This window comes from Petaurus breviceps, unplaced genomic scaffold (genome assembly GCF_028583685.1).
Source record: "Petaurus breviceps papuanus isolate PSGF00001 unplaced genomic scaffold, PetGlider_PUasm1.0 90845, whole genome shotgun sequence".
Taxonomy (NCBI): Eukaryota; Metazoa; Chordata; class Mammalia; order Diprotodontia; family Petauridae; genus Petaurus; species Petaurus breviceps.
This window is the reverse complement of record NW_027187359.1, coordinates 9,956,260-9,981,082: the sequence shown is the minus strand read 5'-3', so window position 1 is coordinate 9,981,082 and position 24,823 is coordinate 9,956,260. Positions and strand designations below refer to the sequence as shown.

Sequence of the window (24,823 nt, the reverse complement as noted above, 5' to 3'; positions counted from 1 at the left end):
ACACTAGCCTCCTTGCTGCTGCACAAAGAAGACATTCCATTTCTGGGCTTTGAGCATTTTCTCTGGTTGTCCCCCATGCCTGTAATGTTCTCCCTCTTCATCTCTGCCTCCTGGCTTCCTTGAAGCCCCCATTAAAAACCTCCCCCTTTACAAGAAGTCTTTCCTAGCCTCTCTTAATTTTAGTCCCTTACCTCTTCTACTTATGTTCTATTCATCCAGTATATGGCTTGTTTTTGTTTAATAAATGTTTACTGATTCATTTTAATAACTAATAATAATTGATCTTAGAGAAGAATTAAGATAACCATTTCTTCCCTTCACTGTGGAGATCAGAGAATGAAAGGATCACAGCTCTACAGCTGGAAGGGCCATCTATTCCAGACTCTAGATGTTAGTTGGTTTTGTAGAACTTTTCTTTTACCTCTTAGAATTTTTGTCACAAGGGGAAGGATGGATACTTGCGGAGAAGAATATGATGTAGAAACAAAAGGCCATCAAATAACATTTTGTAAGAAAATGTTAAAATCTGTTTACTTAATTCAAATAGTACTTCCTTGAATTATGTCCAGTCAGACCCATTTCAGTCTATGTGGCTGGAGAGAAAGGGACATATGTAAGGGACATTGTGACAGTAGAAACAAGGTTTGACAATGGATTGAATATGAGAGGTGAGTTGAGGATAATAGTATAGTTGAAAGTCTGGGAGAAAGTTGACAGTAAAAGAGAAAAGGAGATTTGTTGGGGAGGGAGATTGGGGGTGGGAATGAGTTCTATTTTGGGCAAGCTGAGTTTGAGATATATAGGGGATATATATTTTGAGACATCCTAAAGGTAGATGGTGACACTAAGACTGGAAATATAAACCTGGGAATTATATACCTGAAGATGCTAACAGAAACTATGGGTGCTTATGAGATTATCCAGTAAGCTAGTATAGAGTGAAATGAAGAGGGGCCATGAGTCTTGGGAGACATCTACAATTAGTGGGCATTACAACAGATGAAGATCTAGCAAAGGAGATTGAGGAGAGATCAGAAAAGAAAACAAATAGAGGGAAATGTCACAAAAATCTAGAGAGGAGAGAATATCCAGGAGCAGGTGATTGGCTATGCCAATTGCTTCAGAGGTCAAGGATGGGGACTGACAGAAAAAAAGTTATTTTACTTGGCAATTTAGAGAGCACTAAGAACTCTGGAGAGCAGTTTCAGATGAATGAGATCAAAAGCCAAAGTGTAGATGCTTCAGAGAAGAATGAGAAGGGGGGAAAGTGGAGTCATCAAGTATAGGTGCCTTTTTCAAGAAATTTAGCTGAGAAAGATATAGGATGATAGCTAGAAGAGATCATCAAGTGAAGTGAGGATTTGGTTGCTTTTTTTTTTTGAGGATAGGTAGATCAGTAAACATCAGGGAAGGAACTAGTAGATAAAGAGAGACTGAAGATAAGAAAGAGAGCAGAATAATGGTGGGGCAATGTGCTGGAGAAGATGGGATCAAGAATGCACGTAGAGGGGTTAATTAAGACTTAGCAAATGGCATCTTGATGGATGGCTGAGTGAAGTGTGATGAGGAGAAAAGGAGCTCTTGATGAAAGGCCATTTTTGTTTTGTTTTTTTTTTTGCATAAACTATTTAATAATTGAGGTCCTCAGCTGAAAGGGGTTGGTAAAGGGGTGAGGCAGTTAAAAGATAAGGTTGGAAAAGTCACTGTGGTGAGTGGAATAATATATCAGTTAGGAAGGTACAAAAAGTTGCTATATACACACACTCATCTAGGGCTTTTGAGTGGGAGGAATATATGCCCTAAGGAAAGGGCTTTGAGTAGGAGTACAAAAGAAATTAGAAAAAGGAAGTTCAGAAGGAAATACAGATAACCAGGGCAGTTTAGTTAAATTTAATATTTTAATATTTTTTAAAAGTATATTTTAAAAATATAAATTTAATATATTTTTAAAGAGTTATATAATAGAAATTCAATTTCACATATCATCTTTCTTGCAGATCGACATGTTTGATGATATTAAGTCCATTTAAAAAATTGTTAAGTGAACAGAATGGAGAGAGACAGAATATATGGAAGATAAAATAATTGAGGAGTGAATGAGTAGCAAAAAAATAAGAGAAAAGAGAAAGACATAGGTAAGACAGAAATATTGTCTTAACTAGGTGGAAAAATACTCTAGTTAGCTAAGTAAAATGCAAGCTACTTATTAGAGATGAACAATTTATTTACCTCTCTTCTGTACTTCTAGGCAGAACTATACTTTGGAACTATGATCAACATTCAAATTTTTAAACATTATCTTTTTTAGGGCTTATTCTTTGAAAGATCACAAAGTTCTTACCAACAAGGCAAGAATGGGAGAAAGTCAGTTAGATAACAAGTAATTATGGAGTGCCTAATAGCAGTAATATGGGAATTATATGTTGGGCTCAACACAGGAGTTCAGTAAGTGCTGAATTGAATAAAATCACCACAGTATTCACTTAAAAATGAAATAAAATAAATTTATTTTTAGAATGAGATGAAATCTGGGAAGGCTAAGCTCTGAGGCATCATATTAAACTACAAGTGGATATTTTTTAAAGTGTCATTTGATGATCATCTGAACAGTGCCATGTTTCAGTTTTTTAAAGTAAGTTGAAAAGAAAAAAAGATATAATGGAGAAGAGAAAATAAACAGTGAATCTATTCAAGATCCTAAGACAGTGCACTAAAAAGACACAAAGAACATAACATGCTTAGGTTAAAATACACAAGAACTTGAGAGTTTTAAGAGAAATAGCCCCCTCTGTCATTCATTTTTGAAATTAAAAACAGAAAATTCTATTCAATAAATACAACATAGATTCCCCAGCCCCACAGGATCACAGAGTTGGAAGGTACTTTAAAGGTCATCTAAGCTTAATTTCCAAATTTTAAAGATGAGGAAACTGAGTCAGACAAGTGTAGCAACTTGCCTAGAGTCACACAGATATTAAGTGGTAGAGTCAAGATACAAACCAGGTCCTCTCACACCAAATCCAGTACCTTTTTTCCACTGTACTACTGGACTTTCAGTTCTATAATCTACCCAGGAAAGAGAGAAAAATGGGTGAGGAAAAGAGAGAAAGGAAAGAGAATTCTAACAGTCAAATAATCTCAAATGTTATTAAAGCCCTGAGTAAAGATCTAACTCATCTACCAATACTACTGTAAAAATATACAACCGCTTTAGACCAAAAAAAAAAAAAAAAAAAAGGGGGGGGGTGGGAGGTAAGAATATTCCCAATAAAAACTGGAAAATAGTATGGAAGAAACTAGGTATAGATCAGTATCTTACACCATATATCAAAATCAAGTCTAAATTGGTGCATGATCTAGGTATAAATGCTGATACTGTAAGCAATCTGGGAGAGTAAGGAATAGTTTACCTGTCATATTTATAGAGAAGAGAAGATTTTATGACCAAACAAGAGTTAGAGAGAGTTATGAAATGTAAAATGGACAATTTTGATTATATTAAATTGAAAAGTTTTTGCATAAAAAAGTCAATGTAACCAAGATTAGGAGGGAAGCAGAAAACTGGGAAAGAATTTTTACAACCAGTGTCTCTGAAAAAGGTCTCATTTCTAAAATATACAGAGAATTGAGTCTAATATATAAGAATACAAATCGGGGCGGCCAGGTAGCACAGCGAGTAAGAGCACCGGCTCCAGTGTCAGAATGACCTGGAGATCAAATCCCGGGCTGAGACACTTAGCACCCACCCAGAAACACCTGGCCATGTAACCTTGAGCAAGTTACTTAACCCCAATAGCTTTAAAAAAAAAAAAAGAATACAAATAATTCCCCAATTGATAAATGGTCAAAGGACAGTTTTCAGAGGAAGAAATTAAAAACTTTTTTTTTAATTTTATGTTTATTTTTAGTTTACAACATACAAATTTTCTCCCCTTCTTTCCCCTACCCACCACCCCAGAATAGCGATTCCACTGAATACCAATTCTCTCCCCCAATCTGCTCTCTCCCATTCCCCCTCCAACTCTCCAGCAGGGCAAGATGGATCTCCATACCCCTGTGCCTGTATATCTTATTTCCCAGTGCATGTAAATATGTAATAATAATAAAAATAATTTTTTTTTAAATTTTGATTTTAAAACTTTGAATTCCACATTCCTTCCCTTCTTCCTTCATCACCCACCCTTACTGGGAACATAGGCAATTCAATATAGGTTGTACATGTGTAGCTATGCAAAACATTTCCATAGTGGATATATTGTGAAAGACTATTTCCCTCTATCCTATCCTGCCCTCCACTTGTTCTATTTTCTACTTTGACCCTGTCAAAAGTGTGTGCTTCTAACTACCCTCCCCCCAAATCTGCCCTCCCTTCCATCATCGCCCCTTTTATCCCCTTCCCCCTTACTTTCCTGTAGGATAAGATACACAATTTGGTGTGTATGTTATTCCCTCCTTAAGTCAAATTCAATGAGAGTAAGGTTGACCCATTCCCTTTTGCCTTCCTGTTCTTCCCCTCCATTGTAACAGTTCTCCCTTCCCTTTTATATAAGATAATTTACCCTATTCTGTCCCTCCTTATCTCCTCTCACCATGTTCCTCTCACCTCTTAATTTCATTTTTTAAATATCATCCCTTCCTATTCATTGATCCTGTGCCCTCTATGTATACCTGTACACATATATACACAACTCACATATGTATTCATACCCACATATATCCTCCTATATAGACATATATATATATATATATACACACACACACACACACTTATATTTCCTTCAACTATCCTCATACAGAGAAAAGTTTCATAAGTTAAATTTATCGTATTTCCATGTAGGCATGTAAATCGTTCAACTTTGATAAGTACCTTATGATTTCCTTTCCCTGTTTACCTTTACATGATTCTCTTGCTTCTGTATCTGAATGTCAAATTTTCTATTCAACTCTGTTTTTTTCATCAAGAATGCAGGTTGGCGGGGCATGAGGCGGCAGCACCATGAAGGCCTCAGGCACCCTGAGAGAACATAAAGTAGTTGGGTGCTGCCTGCCCACTCCCAAGAGCTCAGTGCCGCCTCTTTATCGCATGCAGATCTTTGCTCCTAATCATGTTGTAGCAAAGTTCTGATTCTGGTACTTCATTTCCCAGATGAAAAAGATGAAGTCTTCTGGAGAAATTTTATACTGGACAGGTCTTTGAGAAGTCCCCTCTTAGAGTGAATAACTTGGGCATCTGGCTGCATTATGATTGCAGGAGTGGGACCCACAACATGTACAGGGAGTACATGGACCTGACCACTGCTGGTGCCATCACTTAGTGCTACCGAGATACGGGAGTGCATCACCGTGCCCGGGCCTACTCCATCCAGATCATGAAAGTGTTAGAAATTCCTGCCAGCAAATGCTGCCGGCCTGCAGTCAAGCAGTTTCACGACTCCAAAATCAAGTTCCCCCTGCCCCCCAGAGTTCTGTGTCGCCAGCACAAGCCACACTTTACTACCAAGAGGCCCAACACCTTCTTCTAAGTTTAGAGACGAGGAACCTATTTGATTTAAATAAATTTCTCAATTGGAAATCCAAACAGAAAAGAATGCTTGAAAATTCTCTATTTCATTGAATGACCATATTTTCCCCTGAAACAAGATACTCAGTTTTGCTGGGTAGGTAATTTTTGGTTTTAATCTCAGCTCCTTTGACCTCTGGAATATCATATTCCAAGCCTTTTGATCTGCTAGATCTTGTGCTTATCTTGATTGTGTTTCCACAATATTCAAATTGTTTCCTCTTGGCTGCTTATAATATTCTCCTTCATGTGGGAACTCTGGAACCTGGTTATAATATTCCTAGGAGTTTTCTTTTTGGGATCTTTTTCAAGAGATGATCAGTGAATTCTTTCAATTTCTATTTTGCCCTCTGATTCTAAAATATCAGGGCATTTTTCCTTGAGAATTTCTTGAAGGATGATTTCCATGTTCTTCTTTTGATTATGGCTTTCAGGTAGTCCAGTAATTTTTAAATTATCTCTCCTGGATCTATTTTTCAGGTCAATGGTTTTTCCAATGAGGTATTTCACATTGCCTTCTATTTTTTCAGATCTGTTTAATAATATCTTGATTTCTCATAAAGTCATTAGCTTCCATTTGCTCCAATCTAATTCTGAAGGAATTATTCTCTTCAGTGAGCTTTGAGATTCTTTTTCCATCTAGCAAATTTGGCTCTTTAAGGCATTCTTCTCCTCATTGGCTTTTTGGGCCTCTTTTGCCATTTGAGTAGTCTATTTTTTAAGGTGTTATTTTTTTGCTGACTCTCTTTTCATTATTTTCTTGCACCATTCTCATTTCTCTTCCCAATTTTTCCTTCACTTATCTTACTTGGTTTTCAAAATCCTTCTTGAGCTCCTCTATGGCCTGTAACCAGTTTACAGTTTTATTGGAAGCTTTTAGTGCAGGAGTTCTGACTTCGTTGTCTTCCTCCTGTTCTGTGCTTTGATCCTTTTTGTCCCCAAAAAAGGAATCCAAAGTAGGATTGCTGTGCTTGCTTTGCTTCCTTTGCTTACTCATGCTGCCACTCAATTACTTGACTTTTGAGCTTTTTGCCACAGTGGAACTCTGCTTCCAGAGAAGAGAGCTTTGTTCCAAATCTCTGGGGTTTTCTCAGGTGCCAAAGCTATTAGTTGGGTACTGTCTCTGAAGCCTCCACAGGCTTTGGCACCTGGTCATATACCCCAGGACTTCCACCCAAGACAGCCATCCAGATCCAAACAGATTAAAGCAAGAGTGATTACCCCTCATGCTTCTCTCCTTCTTGCCCCAGGGCACAGAGGCCTGACAGCACTCTTGTTCCCCCTGTTCTGCAAAGTCCACACTGACCTTTTACTTTGCCTTTGGCATTTATGGATTGATAATTCTGGAAATCACTTACAGCTGCTGCTGATCCACTCTCCCAAAGTCCCTCTAGCCACTGCCAGTTGGGGCCACCCTGGGGATAAAAATGTGGGCTCACACAGAGCTGGGCTCTGCTCCCAGCATGCTGTGATGGAACCTTCCTGCCAGCCTGCCTTCAGTGGGAGATTTGTTTCTCTCTGTCACTTTGTGGGTTCTGTAGCTCTAAAGTTTGTTTGGAGTCATATTTTATAGGTATCTGAAGTGGTTATGGGGGGGCGGGGTCTCACAGAGTTCTCCTGCTTCTATGCCCCCATCTTGGCTCCATCCCAATTAAAGACATTTATAAGCATATGAAAAAATGCTCTAAATCACTATGGATTAGAGAAATGCAAATCAAAACAACTCTGAGGTATCACTTCTCACCAGTCAGACTGGCTAAGATGACAAAACAGGAAAATGATAAATGCTGGAGAGCATGTGGGAAAATTGGAACACTAATGCATCATTGGTGGAGTTGTGAACTAATCCAACCATTCTGCAGAGCAATTTGGATCTATGCCTAAAGGGCTATAAATAAATGCATACCCTTTGACCCAGCAATACCACTTCTGGGGCTGTATCCCAAAGAAATCACAGAAGTGGGGAAAAGACCTGTTATGTACAAAAATATTTATAGCAGCTCTTTTTGTGGTGGCAAAGAATTGGAAGTCAAGGGGATGCCCATCAATTGGGGAATGGCTAAACAAGTTGTGGTATATGAATGTAATACAATACTACTGTGCTACAAGAAATGAGAAGCAGGGGTGGTGAGGTGGCAAAGTGAATAGAGCACCAGCCCTGGGAGTCAGAAGGACCTGAGTTCAAATCCAGCCTCAGACACTTGACACACTTACTAGTCATGTGACCTTGGGCAAGTCATTTAACCCCAATTGCCCTGCCTGCCCGCTCCAAAAAAAGCAAAAAAAAAAGAGGAGCAGACAGACTTCATAATAACTTGGAGAGACTTATACCATGTTTCCCCGATAATAAGACCTATCCCGAAAATAAGCCCTCCCCTTACTGTGTAAGATTCCTCTAAAATAAGCCCTCCCCCAAAAACAAGCCCTATTGAGATTGCTACTGTAGTGAAGGTGATCCCCTGCGCTACATGCTACATTACAGTACCCTCTGTATGCACCGTCCCCCTTCCCTCCCCGCCGTGAAACGCGCGCCACGCTCCGAGCTGCATCCAATTAGAGCTGCAGCAGTGAGCGCGTCATCCTGTTCTTCTCCAGTGATTTGCTTGCTGGCGCCATTGAGAGCAGTGCCACGGAGGAGAGCTGAGGCAGGACAACATAAAAACCCGGTATGTAAGCGGGAGTGAGGGGGCATGATGGGGGATAAAAAGGGCATGATGGAGGAAAAAAGAAGAACTCAGGGGGCATGATGGAGTGAAAAGAAGGACTGATGGTCATAATTTTATTATTATAGTACATGAGTACAAAAAGGAAGAGCTACCATATACTGTTGAGTATAAGAAAGCAATTGTAGAGGAGTCACATGGCAAGAATCTTACAGTTTTCTGTAAAGAAAAACTTTTGGATCTTTGAATGGTCAGAAAATGGAGAGCAGATTATAATAACCTCAATCAACAGGTGGATGAGGGAAAAGGGAAAAAGCACAGGTCTGGATCAGGTCGGCAGCCCTTATATCCTGACTTGGAGATCCTCATTGGTGAATGGATTGCTGACAGGAGAGCAAAGGCCTTGGTTGTGCGCAGGGCTGATATTCAAGCATTTGCCCTTTCAATGGCACCAGAGTTTGAAATGGTCTCAGAAGGATTCAAAGCATCACAACACTGGTTGGACGGTTTCCTTCAACGGTATGAACTGTCCCTAAGAAGATCAACAACACTGTTTAAGCTGGAAGATGCTGAAGTTATTAAACGTGCACTTGCATTCAAGTCCTTTATTGATAGGATTGACATTTCCAAGTACCAAACCTGCAATATGATTGCTATGGATGAAACTGCAGTGTTTATGGGACAAGGATCTCAAACAACAATTCATCACAGGGGTGCAACGTCAACCTACATTCCCACCACTGGCTATGAAAGTGCATGGGTCACCTGTGTTTTGGCAATTCGTTTGGATGGAAAGAAAGCCACACCTCTAATCATCAGTAAGGGCAAGAAAGATAAGATTGAACGTGTATCTGGCATTTACGTTCTTGAAACCGAAAAAGCCTGGTGTACACAAGCCGTTATAAGAAAGTGGGTTGATTTAATGCTGCCACTTGTTATGTGAGGTAACCAAAGAGTTCTGATAGTCTGGGATTCAGCCAGCACTCACCGTGCTAAAGAAATGAAGAACTTCCTTGCAGAGGGAAGAATAGATCAAGTAATGATTCCTGCAGGAATGACTGCCTATCTCCAGACCCTTGATATTGCAATAAACAAGCCATTCAAGGACCATTTGCGCATGGAAGTCAATGACTACATTGAAAATAGAATGGAAAGAAATCAGCGTGGAAACTTTGTGAAGCCCTGTCTGCAAGAAGTCGTGACTTGGGTGAAGAAGTCATGGGATAAAATTACTGACAGCTGTGTTGCCAAGGCACTACGAGCAGGTTACCTGGACAAGACATATTCATTTAAAGAGAGCTATATTGCTAGACATGACAGATTGGGTCCACTTCTTCTGAAGGAAATGGAGGTGTAAGACATCCAGGACGGAATTCAGGGTATGGACACTTATGACGATGTTGTTGAAGAAGATGACATGATCATTATTGAATAAAGGTACATTTTTTTGTTCACATTTACCTGTTTATTAAAATTGCTGTCAATGTTCATTAAAATAAGCCCTCTGGTGTTTTTCTGTACAAAAAAATTAATAAGACAGTGTCTTATTATCGGGGAAACACGGTATAAACTGATGCTGAGTGAGGACAGCAGAACCAGGAGAACTTTGTACGCAATTACAGACACAATGTATGTGTGATGACTAACTTTGATAGACTGGACTTCTCTCAGCAATACAAGGTTAGAAGACAACTACAAAAGACTCATGATGGAAAGGGATATCCACAACCAGGGAAAGAACTACAGAGTCTGCAGATTGAAGCAAACTATTTGCTCCCTCTCATTTGTGTTTTTTTGTTTTATCCCTTCTTTTTCATTGTTCAGCCCGTGGTTATGATCCTTTACACATGATTAACATTCAATGTGAAGGTATTTGTAGAACCTGTATTTTATTACATGCTGCTATGGGAGGGAGGGGTGAGGGAAGAGAAGGAGGGGGAGAAAATTTGAAACTTAAGAGATTGTAGAACTGAATGTTGTAAACTAAAAGTAAATAAAAAGACATCAGTTATTTTTAAAAAAGCAGATTCTGAAAAAGAGATGCAAATAATGTTCTCTTCCACACCCTGTGAAAATCACAAAATGCAAAATAAAGGTAAGGAAATTAAAATATATATATATATCCAATCAGGTCTATTCAGGAAAAAATTTTAAAAGGACTCTTTCGAAAGCACCATTCCTAACTTGTGGCCTTTTAAGTCTCTCCTTTCCTGTGAAAAATTTAAGGCTATTTTTTTTTTTTGCAAATATTTATTAAAACTATCTTACACAATTCAATCTCTCTCCCCTAAAACTTAGAAAAGGTAGTCAAAAAAAATTAGGGGAAAAGCAGTACAAATGGTCTGTAAGAACTTCTTGTTGCAAAGTTATAGTTATTCCAATTCAACTAAAAATTCTTTTGTTGTCTCGATGTTAAATAACATCCACTGATTACACTCTGCAATGCTAGATGTAAATTTCTATTCTTGATAGGCATGATAAGAGTGGTATAATAAAAATGCTGGGCATAGGAGTCAGGAGACAGTTGCTCACATTCCCTACAGAAAGACCAAAATGAGTCACTTAATCCTCAGAGCATCATTTTCCTATCCTGACAGGTTAGTATAATATTTATAACTATATACCACCATATATCAAGAAGGGCTTCTTGTACAAGGTGGGATTTTAATTGACTTGAAATAAGACAAAAGACAGAGATAGAGTTGTAAGGAAAGCAATTCATATACCTCTGATAAGTTATTAAGTGCCTACTACATAACAGGCAATAGGGAAACAAAAAAGATGAGGTAACTTCTTATCCTAAAGGATCTTATGACCTATAAGAGTATATTTAACATGTCTCCAAAAAGTATGATTAAAAATAAAAAAGGCATAGGAAAGATGCAAAGTGATCTAGGAAAACTTGAGGAGGGAGAAATACCTGTTACTCAGAGGGGATAAGGGAAGGCATGATGGAGAAAATGATAGGCTTGAACTACATTTCAAATGAGAATGGAAGGGGAGAATGCGTTTCAGGTATGGAGAAGACTTGCACTAACGTCAACAAGCATTTAACACTATCCTAAGCAACAGGCAATACAAAGGAAGGCAAAAAGTTCCTATTCTCAAAGAGCTGGGAGAGTAGAGGGATTTAGAGTGGGAAGGAGAATTATGTACAATTAAGCTATATACTAAGGATAAATTCGAGAAAATCTCAGAAGAATGGCACTAGCATTAAGGAGGATCAAGAAGGGCTTCTTGTAGAAGGTGAGATTTTAGTTGACTTGAAAGAAGGCAGAAGACAGAGATGAAGAGGGAAAGAGTTTTGGGCATGTGTGAAAGTCACTGAAAATGCAGAGTGGGAAGATGAATTGTCATGTCTGAGAAACAAGGAGGGCAGCATCACTAGGTGACAGAGTAGGTGAAGGGGAGTAAGTAGGAAGGGGCCAAGGTTATGAAAGCCTTTGAATGCCAAACAGAGGATGTTATATTTGATTATGGAGGTAATAGGGAGCCATTAACGAGTTTAATGAAACGTTAGAGGGGTATGACATGGTCAGATCTGTGCTTAGAAGTAACATTTTGACAACTGAATGGAAGATGGACTGCAGTGAGGATCAACGAGGCAGAAGACCAACCAGAAAGCTATTACAATAGTCCACATGTGAACTGATGAAGACCTATTAAAGGGTGGTGGCAGTGTCAGGAGAGAAGTTATGAAGGTACAATCAACAGAACTTGGAAACTGGATTGGATACGAGGGGTATAAGAGTTTGGAGTTAAGGGTGACACTTTAGTTGCAAGCTAGATGAATGGAAGGATGTCAGTATACCCGAAAGTAATAGAAGTGAAGAAGAAGAGAGGATTTTGGGGAAAAGACAATCAGCTCAGTTTTGGACAAGCTGATTTAAGATGTTCATTTACTGATTTTTTTTTTTTTTGGTTAATGTTCTATTGTTTTTTGGTTAGTTATTATTCTACTGGTTTTTCTTATTTTACTACAACTATTTAAATGTGTTCCCATGTTTCTCTGGATACCAATTATTTTTCTTACAGTGTATTAGTATTCCACTATATTCATACCCTACAATTTGTTCAACTATTTCCCTCTTTATGGAATCTACTTTTTGCTACCACAAAAAAGTGGTAAGATAACTTTGATAATATATAAGATCTTCCTTTGATCTTGTTGGTAATACATACCAAGTAATGGGATCCCTAGGTCAAAGAATTTGAACAGTTCAAGTGACTTTTCTTCTATAATTTTAAATTGTTTTCAAGGAAAGTCTGAACCAATTCACAACTCCATCAAAAGTGTATATGTGTACCCACCTTTCCCCAGATCCTCCAACATCAATTTTTTCCATCTTTTATCATCTTTGAGGGTATAAAGTAAAATCTCAGAAGTAGAATAAAATTGATGCAATTTCTAAAGTTTAAAAAGGATATCAATTCAGATAGAATGGCTACTTCCTTTCACCTTTGCATTCACCACAGCAATTGGCCAAACAAGACCAAAAAGGCATGTATTTAGGGTAGTGGGAATTCCCTAAAATCTCAAACATTAACTCCCTGTAGCTCAACATTTTATGCCTCAGATAGCCAGGAAGCCAAACCAATGATGATCCAAGAAGGTCCTCTCCACTGCCTTTAAGGGACATCAGCCCAACCTACAAAAAAGAGGAGACATTCCTACAAGACCTATATTTTCATTGATGTGGGAAAATTCCTGTGAGGAACTTCCATTACAATGCAATCGTTCTGCCAAGTTATAGTCTTAGAGATTTGTTGGGTCACTAAGAGGTTGTGATTTGTCCAGAATTACATAGCCAGTATGTTAGAGAACGGATTTGAACACAGGTCTTCCTAACAAGGACTATGTTTTCTGCTATGCTGCCTATTCCTTACATATTAGTCACTTAATAAATATTTGTTAAACTGAACTAATGTCCAGTTCATCATCGTGACAATCTCTTCATCATAACTACCAGTTACAACTCAGAAAAGGGATTTAAAGCTATCAGCCCAATGTACTACTATGGCTAAAATAACCAATAAAATGCTAAACAACATCAAGAGGGGTTTAAGAAACTAAAGAGAACCTCAGTCAGTGGAGTAAGGCACTCATCACCTAATAAAAACTTCTGGGAAAACCAGAAAGCAGTCTGGCAGAAACTAGACACAGACTAACACCTCATGATAAGATCCAAGTAGACACATGACTAAGATACAAAAGGTAGTATCACAAGTAAACCAGAGAAGAAAGGAAGAATTCACCACAAAGATCCATGGATAGGGGAAGAGCCCACAACCAAACAAGGGATATATGGGGGACAAAGAAGATCAAACCTATAATTCTAATTACGTGTAAAAAAATCTTTGCATAAACAAAACCAATCACAGTTTTAAAAAATGGTCTTTTACAAAGATATATTTAAATACTTGGAAGATACAGAGCAACAAAGCTCAAAGTTTCCCCCAATACCTTGGGGGCCATACATTCCCCTACACCACCTTGGTGGGGAAGAGGGAAGAACTTGACTAAATTCTTACAAAGCATTTGTCCCTAAAGTTCACATCCAAAGGCAGTACTGTTCTTGTACAAGTCCTTGTCTCAAATACCATTGAGCTGGGGTCTCAAAGGTCATTGTTTACTTCTGAGGGGCACCTTGCTGTGAAACTCAGGCTTTACAATGAAAGCAACCAACTTACTGAATTCACAAGGTCAAAGGCTCCAATCTTCTTCACCTGATGCCGTGGGCAAAGAACCCAATTATATCCACTGAAATTAACTTCTCTTCTTGTTGCTGACCTTGAAATGTATGCCCCATAGTGAGATGACTGTCAAAATTAGTTAAGTTTGGTGACTATTTTTGTGTAGTAACAAATTTTTTTTTCCAGAATGGTTGGGGTGAATTCACAGTTCTACCTACAATATCAACGTTCCTGTTACCCTACTGCCACTCCAAAAATGTTGCTGCCTTTTAATATCTTTGCCAAATTAATAGCTATAAGATGAAACCTCAGAATTGCTGTAAGTTGCTTCATTTTTACTAATGATTTAGGGTATTCTTTCATGTTTGCTGATAGCTTCCATTTCCTTTGATAATTTTCTGTTCAAAACCTCAGACCACTTATCTATTAATGATGTGCTCCATCTTCCATACAGAGTGTCTTAAAAGCTTTAAACTGCACTAAGACTTTTGGGTTACTCTGTTATTTGTGTCAATTCCCTAAATGTCTAGATAGAAGACATACAAAAGATAGAATGATGTATATGTGTAAATAAATGTAAATATATAAATTATGTAAATATCCCACCCCTCAAAGGCAAAAGTCTTGTTAGTTAAGGTTTAACTTGTATAAAAACTTTTAATTTTATCTAAGCAAAATAATTTCTTTCAGCTCTGGACACTGCTTAAACTTCACCTCGTCACAGCTGTAGAAGGTATCTTCTTTTCTCATTATATTATTAAAACCATATAATTTCTCATCATATCATTAAAAAATTATTTGTTCTTTCATATTTAGCTCTGCATCCATTTGGAGCTAATTATAGTATTTTTATAAACCTGATTCATTACATACTTCTTACCAAACTTCTCAGTAGTTTGCTCTCAAGTAGACTGAACACTTGTTTATGTTCACCTGCTCCTGGATTTGACTTATCTAGTCTGTACTAATAATAGATTACACTTTTTAAGTTTTTAACCACTACCAAGTAGTTTTCAAGATCACTGCTTTGTATTTTGAGATCCTTTCATTTCTACATTTCCCCATATTTCTCTTGAGATTCTATACCTTTTATTCCTCCAAATGAATTGATACATTTTCAAGTTCTATAAAGTAGCTCCTTAATAATTTATTTGACAGAACATGAAATTTGCAAATAAGTTTAGGCATCATTGTTATTTCTATTATATTGACTTAGTCCAAGCATGAAGAATGAATCTCTCCCCAATTATTTAAATATTCCTTTATTTCTGTAAGGAGTGTCATAGTTAACTATAAGTCCTGATTGTATGTAATGAACAGATATTTTATGAATTTCATAGTAATTTTGAATGAAAATCCAGTAATATGTTTCTTTTAAATCATTTTAATAGTAACCATCACTTTATATCTTTGTTCATATAACCAAGTCATTTGTGGGGGGGGGGGGGAGGCAAAGCAATTGGGATTAAGTGACTTGCCCAAGGTCAAACAGCTAGTAAGTGTGTCAAGTGTCTGAGGCTGGATCTGAACTCAGGTCCTCCTGACTCCAGGGCCAGTACTCTATTCACTGTGTCACCTAGCTAACCCAAAACCAAGTCATTTTTAAAGGCTGGCAAATTCAACACTCAATGGCTGGTTATTTTTTCTCTGTACTTTGGCAATTGCCACCAAAGGAATAGTGATGCGAGGTCTTGTAAATCTAAGATTTAGATCATAATCAGGAATTTTCCATTCAATTTTTCGAAATAAGATAAAAATTAATAAGACTAAAAGATTATTAAGAAATGGAACAAAGCAAACTAAACATGGTGAAAACATAGATTAAGGATGGCATAGTAGATAAGAGTAGGGAGTAGACAGAGTGACTTTGAGTCAGGAAAGTTTGAGTTCAAATCCTACTTTTGACACAAGCTGTCAAATAGCCGGGCAAATCACTTAACCTCTCTGAAGCTCATACAACTCCTAAAACCATTAAATTATAGATGGGGTTCAACTTGTGTTGACAAAAATCTCACAATGACAAAATCACAACTCCTTGAAGACAGACCACTGTTATCACTGTTGCCATCTGCTTCAGTGGAGGGAATTTCCACCAGAGGATCCCAAGGTATTAATCTAACTATAGCAAAACTAAAACACTAGAGCAACCTTCTTTTTCTCCCTGTTTGGTTTATTAAGTCCTTATGTGGCAAGACATTATGCTAAATACAAAGGAGATATAGAGATAAGTAATCTCATGAGAGTTTATAATCTAGTGAGAGCATATTATAGAAGTAACTATAAAAAATTACAAAAGCCACAAATCACAACTGAAGAAAAACACATGCTAGTCAAGGTCCAATAAAATATTATTTCCAAATGGAGATGTGAGAGAAGGATTACAGGACCAGCTGGCTAAAAATGACTGGGTTGAGTCAGACAGACTAGAGTCACCAGGATTCCCTTGACAGGGAAGTTTCCTAAATGAAGGAGAATATGGGAATAAAATTATCATTTTAAAAGGAAACTGAACTGAGTTAACAGAAAAATCAGTGAAGGTAATAGAGAAGCAATAACATAATACTTCCATTGCAAAGAGTTGTATAAGATATATTATTGTATATATCACCAAAGTTTCTGGATCTGATATTTTCAATTTTTTTTCTTTGTCACAAAAGAGGTTGAGAAATGACTGATGTAAGGGTATCCAGAACAATGATCAAAATATTGAAGAGCACAGAGCCAACCATCCATCCCTAAATCATTTCCCTGAGGACCACCTTCCAAGCTGACATCAAACCACAATGACTACCAAGTCTGGCCATTCAACCAATTCTGAACCCAAGAAATTACTATCAGCAAGCTATCTTTTCCCTATCTTTTCTTTGCTTTTTTTTTTTTTTGGAGGGGGCAAGGCAGGGCAGTTGGGGTTAAGTGCCTTGCCCAAGGTCACATGGCTAGTAAGTGTTAAATGTCTGAGGCCGGATTTGAACTCTGGTCCTCCTGACTCCACGGTCAGTGCTCTATTCACCATGCCACCTAGCACCTAGCCACTCCTTCCATATCTTTTCTACAATAATGAGACTTTATTAAGATATTTTTTTAAAGGGAAAAAGAACCAGGACCCTTAAAAAGGCCCATTAAGTCAAACAATTTAATCAGAATATTTAACAAGTGCTTGAAGTGATTTCATCATAGTCTACTTCCATTTTCAAATTCAGGTACCATATCTAGAAATGATTTCCAAGCACATTTTTATTTGCTTAGTTTGTTACTTTAATCCTAAAAGATCACAAATAATGGAAATGAAAGAAACGTATAAAATGAGTAAGTACCTGCTTATACACGTACATGCAATACGGGGAAAATGAGGATGGAAAATGTAATGGTTTGTCTTTAAAAAAAACCCAACTATTTCTTGTGTTGAGTTAAAAATATACAACTTAATTCTCCCATTTGGAAAAATTCCTATGCAATGCAATATTCAGATGAAGTCACGTTATAATATTCAAGTTTAAGTTTAACTTTATTATAAAGCTAAAAATAACCACCTAAGTATATGTAAGGAAGTCACAGAGTTGTATACTACGGAAATCAAAGAGTTGTATACTACATCAAAGTGGGAAGTTAGAGAAAGACAAGCATACTAAATACACTAGTGATGAACTTGTGAACTCTTCAAATCATTCAGGAAAATAACATGGAATTATGCTTTTAATTTAATTTAAAAAGCAACTAAAATGTCCTTATCCCTTGATCTGGAAATCTTATTGTTAGCCATATATACCACAAGAATATAACGACAGAAAAGTATCCCATATGCCAAAATATTCATAATAGCACTTAAGAACTGTACACAAAGTACATACCCAGCAATTAGGGAATGGCTATAAACTGTGGTACATGAATGTAATGAAGCATTATCATGACACAGAAGCTATAAACAAGGAATTCAGAGAAGCATGATATGAACTGATAGTGAAGAAGAGCTAGGAAAACAATATATACAATGAATATAATAATGTAAATTTGAAGAACTAAAACTCAAAACTGAACTTCATGTAATCATAATAACCAAGATCAACTTCAAAGAAAAGCTTAAAACATGCACTGCCATTCTTATCATTACACAGGTTGGAGGAACAACAGGTATGAAACATTACCTATACCATCAGAAAACTGGCTATTGTGTTGACTGGTTTTGCTGAAATACCTTTTATTTCTTTTTTATTTTTTGTTACACAGGAATGGTTAGCTAGGTACAAATATAGTAATGCAAATGAGTGATATAAAAACAAGATATAAATAAAAATAAGATCTTAAAATTCTTAAAAAACTGCAAAAGTGATAAAAGTTTCAAACACACAATGACAAAGAAGCAAAATTTTTTGTTTCAGCAAGGTCTGGACTTGTTGGCAGGTCAGGTCCAAGAGTGATGGGAGTGCTAAGGAGGATAGATATAGTCTGGCTTCCATTCTGGAAGACCTAGGTTCAAGTCCTTGACATCCATGACAAATCAGTTACCTACTTAGTACCCCAGGTTACTAAGACAATAAGTGGCAAAGAAAATGAAGATCTGCATCAGTTGAGGAAGTTCCTCACATTAATGAAACCACAGATTAGGTTTAAAGGAAAAAAAAAGGCCAAGCCTATAGGCATATAAATTAGCTTGATGGGCAGTGACTCCCTCTAATGGGGCTCAATGTTCTCTGTAATATGTGTATATGAGATACATAAAGCTAATAGGTTCAGGTAAAGAAAAATTCTTACTGTGATAAGTCACGAAAAAATGTGGTAAGAGTGGTGGTAGAATCACCACTGGGAATTAAATAGTAGAAACTATTAGTTCTGAACAACAACAAAAGTGTCTTTTGAATCTCTAAAACAGACAAATTCACATAAAATGAATCATAAATAGCTACAAGTGTGATACAGGTGATTCAGGTTAAAAACAAGTAAAAAAAATCAAGGTATAATTACCATTTGGCAAGTTTATAGACTCAATATCTTTTTTTCCTGCATGTAGAAATACAGGCAAATATTATATCCATTCCCTTCAATGTTGGCAAACTTGACCATCGCTATACCACAAGGCAACTTTACAAATATGCTGAATTTGGAAATTTTAAAAATGTATGGCATATACTATACAACAGAGCTGAAAATTGAAGTTTAGTAGAAACATATTTTTTAATTGTATAAATGTTTTGAAAAATAAGAATGAAATTTCAATTTTCAATCTAAAAAATGTAAAGTCATTTCAAATTAGGATCACATTATCTAGAGCTGGATGGGACCTTAGAGGTCACGGAGCAAAGAGGCTCAGAGAGAGCTAAGTGACTAGAACAGGGCTGTACACCTTATAAATGTCATAGATGGAATTTGAATCCAAGTCTTTCTAACTCCAAATCTATCATTCTATCCATTACAACATACTCTAAAGGTTAAGTGTAAGGGAAATTTAATTGTTTATTTTAAACTAGTGATGAAATACATGTGAATATGCAAACAATGATTTTTTCAGCTCACTTTTTTTCCTTTAAGAATCATGAAATTTCATAATGGCAGTGTCATACCAAAAAGTGAATTTCAAAAAGACGCCACAAAATCCCATTTAGCAAAATATTATAAATAACTGTATCCTGCCATAATAAAATATATGAACATAAATAACAAAATAAAAAAATCTTGTAAAATGGTTTAAGTCCAAAGTTCCCTATATCAAAGAGATCAAAGTTCCAGTTAATTCATATTTCTAAAGTCCAAAGTCAGTCTCAGAATTTGTATAAATATGATTACATAAAATTTAATGATTCAACTCACTGAAAGTATGGACATTTTTAAAAAATGGATTTTATATATCTATATATGTGTATACATATATATTTTTTACTATAAGAGTAATACCTGATACATGCATAATGAATCTAGTTTCCAAAGTGTTTTCACATCTGTTATCTTATTTGATTCTCTCAATAGCATGAGGTAGGCAGCTTAAAAATTATTTTCATTTATCAAATAAGAAAGCAGAAGCACGAAGAGATGAAGTGATTTGTCCAGTGTCACATAACTAGTAAATGGTATTCCTGCCATATTAGGGACTGTTGCTATATATAATCTTGGGCTCCCAGAATTAATAAAATTTACTTTAACTCCAAAAGACAAGAATCCATGTTTCCTGAGACCTAGCTCAAAGTTTTTTTCACTACAACACACAGAGTTTGGATATTTGGGGATTCTGAGGTGTTATTAGGTTATCACTAGCCAGACCATTTCAAGAATTAAGCTCTTTTGCCATAGGGTTGTGCCATTTTTACAGTTCAACACGTTCTACAGAAGACACACCTATCTTTGCAAACTACTCCAGTCTACTTTACTTTCAATGGATTTTTTTTTTTTTAAATCAAGGCCCTAAAATGCGAAAACTTCAACCTCTGAAAAAAATTTTCAGATGGGTTATAAGTCCGTTAAGAAGTTAACACTTACTATAGGCACCAGGGGGCCTCCCAATGATAACTGACAGCATAGAGGAAAAGGCAAAGAGTTCACGGAAAAACTTTGTTTCCTATTTAAGCAATAAACTGTTATGGACTTTCACATCTGGATTTAATACATTTAGTCACACAATGGGTACAATATACAGAACTAATTAGTTCTTTAGATACAAACAGGTTGGAAAAAGAAACTTTCCAAAAGGGAAATAGCTTCACTGCATCAACTATTTTCATGTAATTTTTGAAGCAAACAAATTTGAGTAGTCGATTCTGGTATTGTTATTTGACAAGGATTCTTAGCATAAAAATGTTTTTTCTTCTATGACTTAATACGCAAAGCAATTAGGTATGGAGATTTCAGTGTATTTTTCTTTGGGGTGAAATAGAGGGACCGAAGAAACTGAAACCTACAATTCACTTTTTACATTTTATAAGAAAATTTAAAACTCTTCTTCAACATCCGTTTATGAAAAAGGGGGAAAAAAACCTCATGGCTCAGAAGAACTCAGACATAAGTCAACGAAATTTATTAACTGAAATCCTTAAGAAAAAAAAAGGGGGAGAAGGATACTTCCCAATTTCTGCACAAAGCTAATTAGGATTGATTTGCACAAAAGTAACTTTAATTCATTTGAATTGCCGAAACCACACACCCCAATTCCACCATTTTTTATTTACTGAGAATTCTTCACTAAGATTTTCAATGCTGATCGTTTCTTGTTCAAAGGGGGAAAAAACTCACCCCTAAACCCCAAAACTCTAAAAATCTAGCCATAGAACCTATCAGATATTTTGGTAGAACCTGGGCTACTCAACTCTCCCCAATCCCCTTTTAGCTCTTCATCAATAATGTTTTACTCTCCGTAAGCGGCCCGAAAATAAAAGCGGATTCAAATTCTCAAAGGAGAGAGATCAACTGAATCCAGTATACAATGAGGGAAGAGGGGGAGCCATCAAAGGTCAATTTCTAGAGACCAGGACGCCAAATTGATCGGTGCAACCTGTGAGTCTCCGGAAAGCCAGGAGACACCCGGTTCCTTCTCCTCCTCAGCCCCGACCCCGGAGTACAAGGGGGGGGGGGGGTCTACTTTAGTCGCCCCCCCTTCCGTGGAGGGTTTCTTGGAAGCCCCCAAGCTCGAGTCTCTCCCCCGCCTCCCGGAGGGGGGGTGGGGGGGAGGAGACGGAGAAGCGAGAGGGAGGGGGCCCGCGATCCGACCGAGCCGTTCCCTCCCCCCAGCGGCCCCGCCAATTCGCACCGCTCCCCGCCGAGAGGAGAGGACTTCAGCCCCGAGCCCCCCCAGCCCGCGGGAGGCCACGATCCCCGGGGGGTGGGGGGGGGAGGCGTCAAGGTCCAGGCTCCGTTCAGCCTCTTCCACCGCCCCGCCCCGCACTCCCGGGAGCTCGGGGGACTAGAGAGGAGGCAGCGGCGCCCCCGGCGCCTGCTCCCGTCCCGCCTGCACTTACCCTCCAGGAGCCGGGTGATGAGACTATCCACGTTCAGCTCCCCGTCCGCCATCTTGTCGGCGTTCGACTCTCCTTCCCGGCCGCGGGAACAAGGGCTTCTCGGCGGTCGTGACGGTGACGGCGGTGGTGACGACGGCTCGGGCGGCCCGCGCTCCCGGGCGAATCACACCCCTGTGGGCTCGGCCCCGGCTCCCCCGTTCCCTCCCCCCCGCCCCACGGAGCAGGACACGTTCACCCCCCACAGACCCACACACACAGAGACAGAAAATAAATAATTAAATGAGGGAATCAGAGGCAGGGGGGAAGAGGGAGGGAGCGCCCACGAACGCAGCCGCGTCAGGAACAAGCCGCCAGTGCTGCCGCCGCCTCCAGGCTCCTCCTCGTCGGCACCGCCCAGCTCTAGAGAGCTCAGCAGCGCCGCCCCGGGCCTCACCCGCAGCCGCAACCCTGGCCCCGCGGCCCAACACCCCCAAAGCCGAGCTTGTTCCGGCGCAGGCGCAACTCTCCTTCCTCTCCCCTTCGCTCCTCTCCCATCACGCAAGCGCACTAAATTTTCGCCGCCGCGCCGGTGCGAAGTGCTGTCTTTCCGGCTCCAACGCGCCGACTCTCCAGAGACAACGCAAGGCGTCCCAGAGGCTCAGCCGTTTTGCGTGGCCGCTGAAGCTCGCCTTACGCTAGGCGCACGTAAGCAAGGGAACCCTTCCCCCACGCTCTTCCCAGGCTCTTTAGATGCCTGAGGCCACGCAAGCGCAATGTCCTATCTCCTTGCGTCCTCTTTCCCTCCCCGCCCCTTGCTTTCTAGTTTTGGTCTCTGTCCCTAGTTTCCTAAGCTTAAACTTGCCGGGAACAGTGACCACAGTTTAGCTGCTTCTGAAAACGGAGATTGGGATTTCCCAAAAGATTGCGCTATGCTGGAAAATTAAGGCATTGTAAATCATCTACCAGCAAGACTATGTTTATGTTGTAACCTGGTTTCCCAGAGGACTGTAGCAAGTGTTAGTTTAACCATATGCTAAGTCCCCTGAAAAGCCTAAACCACGATGACAGATGGGGGAGCTTGGCTTAGCGGATCTGGATTCGGGTCCTGATTCCCTTTTTTACTCCCAGTATGACCGTAGATGAGTCCCTTACCCTCTCTTGAGTCTCATTTTCCTTATCTTAAAAATGAGTGGGTTGTATTCATTTAAGTATTTATTAAGCAGGTACGTGCCAGGCATCTACTTATTAATTAATGGATAAACATTTATTATGTACCTGCTACCCTACTAAGCTATGGGGATACACAAAAAAAGGCAAAAGATAGTTCCTGACCTCAAAGAGCTTACAATCTAATGGGGGGAGAGAGGGGGCAATATGTAAGCAAATTACACAAAACAAGCTATAGACAGGATAAATAGAAAATAATTGAGAGAGGGAAAGCGTTGGAATTAAGAGGAGTTAGGGAATGCTTCCTATAGAAAGTGGAATTTTAGATGAGACTTAAAGGAGAGCTAGAGACTCAGACAGAAAAACCAAACTGGACCCTACCCTGAAGGAAATACCAAAGGGGTTATCCTAAAGCATAGGTCTCACCGAATAACTATAAACTCAAGCGGCTCTGTCTTACCTCTAGGAGCAAATACAAACTTTTCTGTTTGGCTTTTAAAGCTTTTGGTTCTTAAACCTTACCTCTGACCTCTTCTGTTATACACTATTCCCCTCCAATGAGCCTGTCCCCCATCCCAGGTACTCCATTTCCCTTCTCCATGCCTTTGTTCTAGCTGTACCTAAGCCAGATATGCACTTACCCCCTCACCTCCACCTCTTAGAATCACCTAGTTTCCCCTCAAGACTCACCTCAAAACACCACCTTAGATCTTTCTTGACATGACTACCCCCCCAAATTATTTTGTATCTATTTTTGTAAGATATGTATAGGTTATATATATATATATTTATATTTCACATGTGTTTTTTAAATTTAGCTCACAGGAAGACATGAATTGATATCTCTGAAATCTCTTCTACCTTTCTCCAAAGGAGACTTTGAGTCCTGACTTCAGAGGGGCAGGAGAAGGAGCCACAACATTTTGTTCTGATCTCTAAAGAAAGAGGGGATACCAGACTGGAATTATAATTCTGTGCCCCCCCCAAACATTGCCAATCTAGGGGAAATTACTTTGTTCTTAAGTTTAAATCACTTCTTGGTCAGTATCCCTGAAGGGGGATATCTAAAGGCTTGACATCCTTCCCACCAAATGCTAGTTATGCAAAAGATCGATGCAAATATTAAGTAGCAAATAAACCCATTTATCCAAACAGAAGTTATACAGAGTAGACTGTACCAAGTAATACACAGAGTGAATGAGCTCTACCCTTGGGAGTGAGATAGCTCCACCAAGAGAATCCTAAGGGGAAATTTCTCAAAATCTCTAGAAATCTGGGACATGTCAAGACACTGACTTCTGTACATGTTGACAAATTCTTGAAGTCTTTTCTTTCTCCCCAGGGGTCTCCCCCTTAAGAGAGCCTAGAACTTTGTGTGTTCTCTCTCAAAAATCAGAAGCCAGAAGATATCTTTTCTCATCCAGGCTCTCACCAACTCCACCCCAAGTAATCATTCTCTCCCCCAAGGAGGACAGTCTCATGCAATATCTGTACCAGTCTTGAAATGGCCATTGTGTCTTCTGATAGAATGTATCCTTCCTGAAAATAGGGACTATTTCAATTTTGGTTTTGTTTTCCTCATACCTTACACAACTCACCTTTGACAGGTAAATATTTATTGAGTTTTCAACAAGCACAAAGCAAAACATTTTCTTTTACAGAACCAAAAAAAAAATCAAATTGAAGCTTCCTTGAATATTGATTTAGAATCATGATCCAGTACATCGCACATAGTAGATATTTAACAATAACATGTTTGTGATAATACACGATCTATGCCTCGAAATTACTTTGTGTTACTTTGGATAGACGGTGTATTTGTT

At 38.6% G+C, this 24,823-nt stretch overlaps 1 protein-coding gene across 1 annotated transcript in view; it reads right to left on the bottom strand.

Annotated features, from left to right (window-relative positions):
• Positions 1-22,074, bottom strand: part of PPP1CB (protein phosphatase 1 catalytic subunit beta) — a 75,430-nt gene extending 53,356 nt beyond the window's left edge. Inside the window, exon 1 of the mRNA XM_069072122.1 lies at positions 21,855-22,074. Within this exon, the coding sequence (XP_068928223.1) occupies positions 21,855-21,906 (52 nt within the window). The 5' untranslated portion in view covers positions 21,907-22,074. The remainder of the gene's footprint in view (positions 1-21,854) is intronic.
• Positions 22,075-24,823: the final 2,749 nt, after the last annotated feature.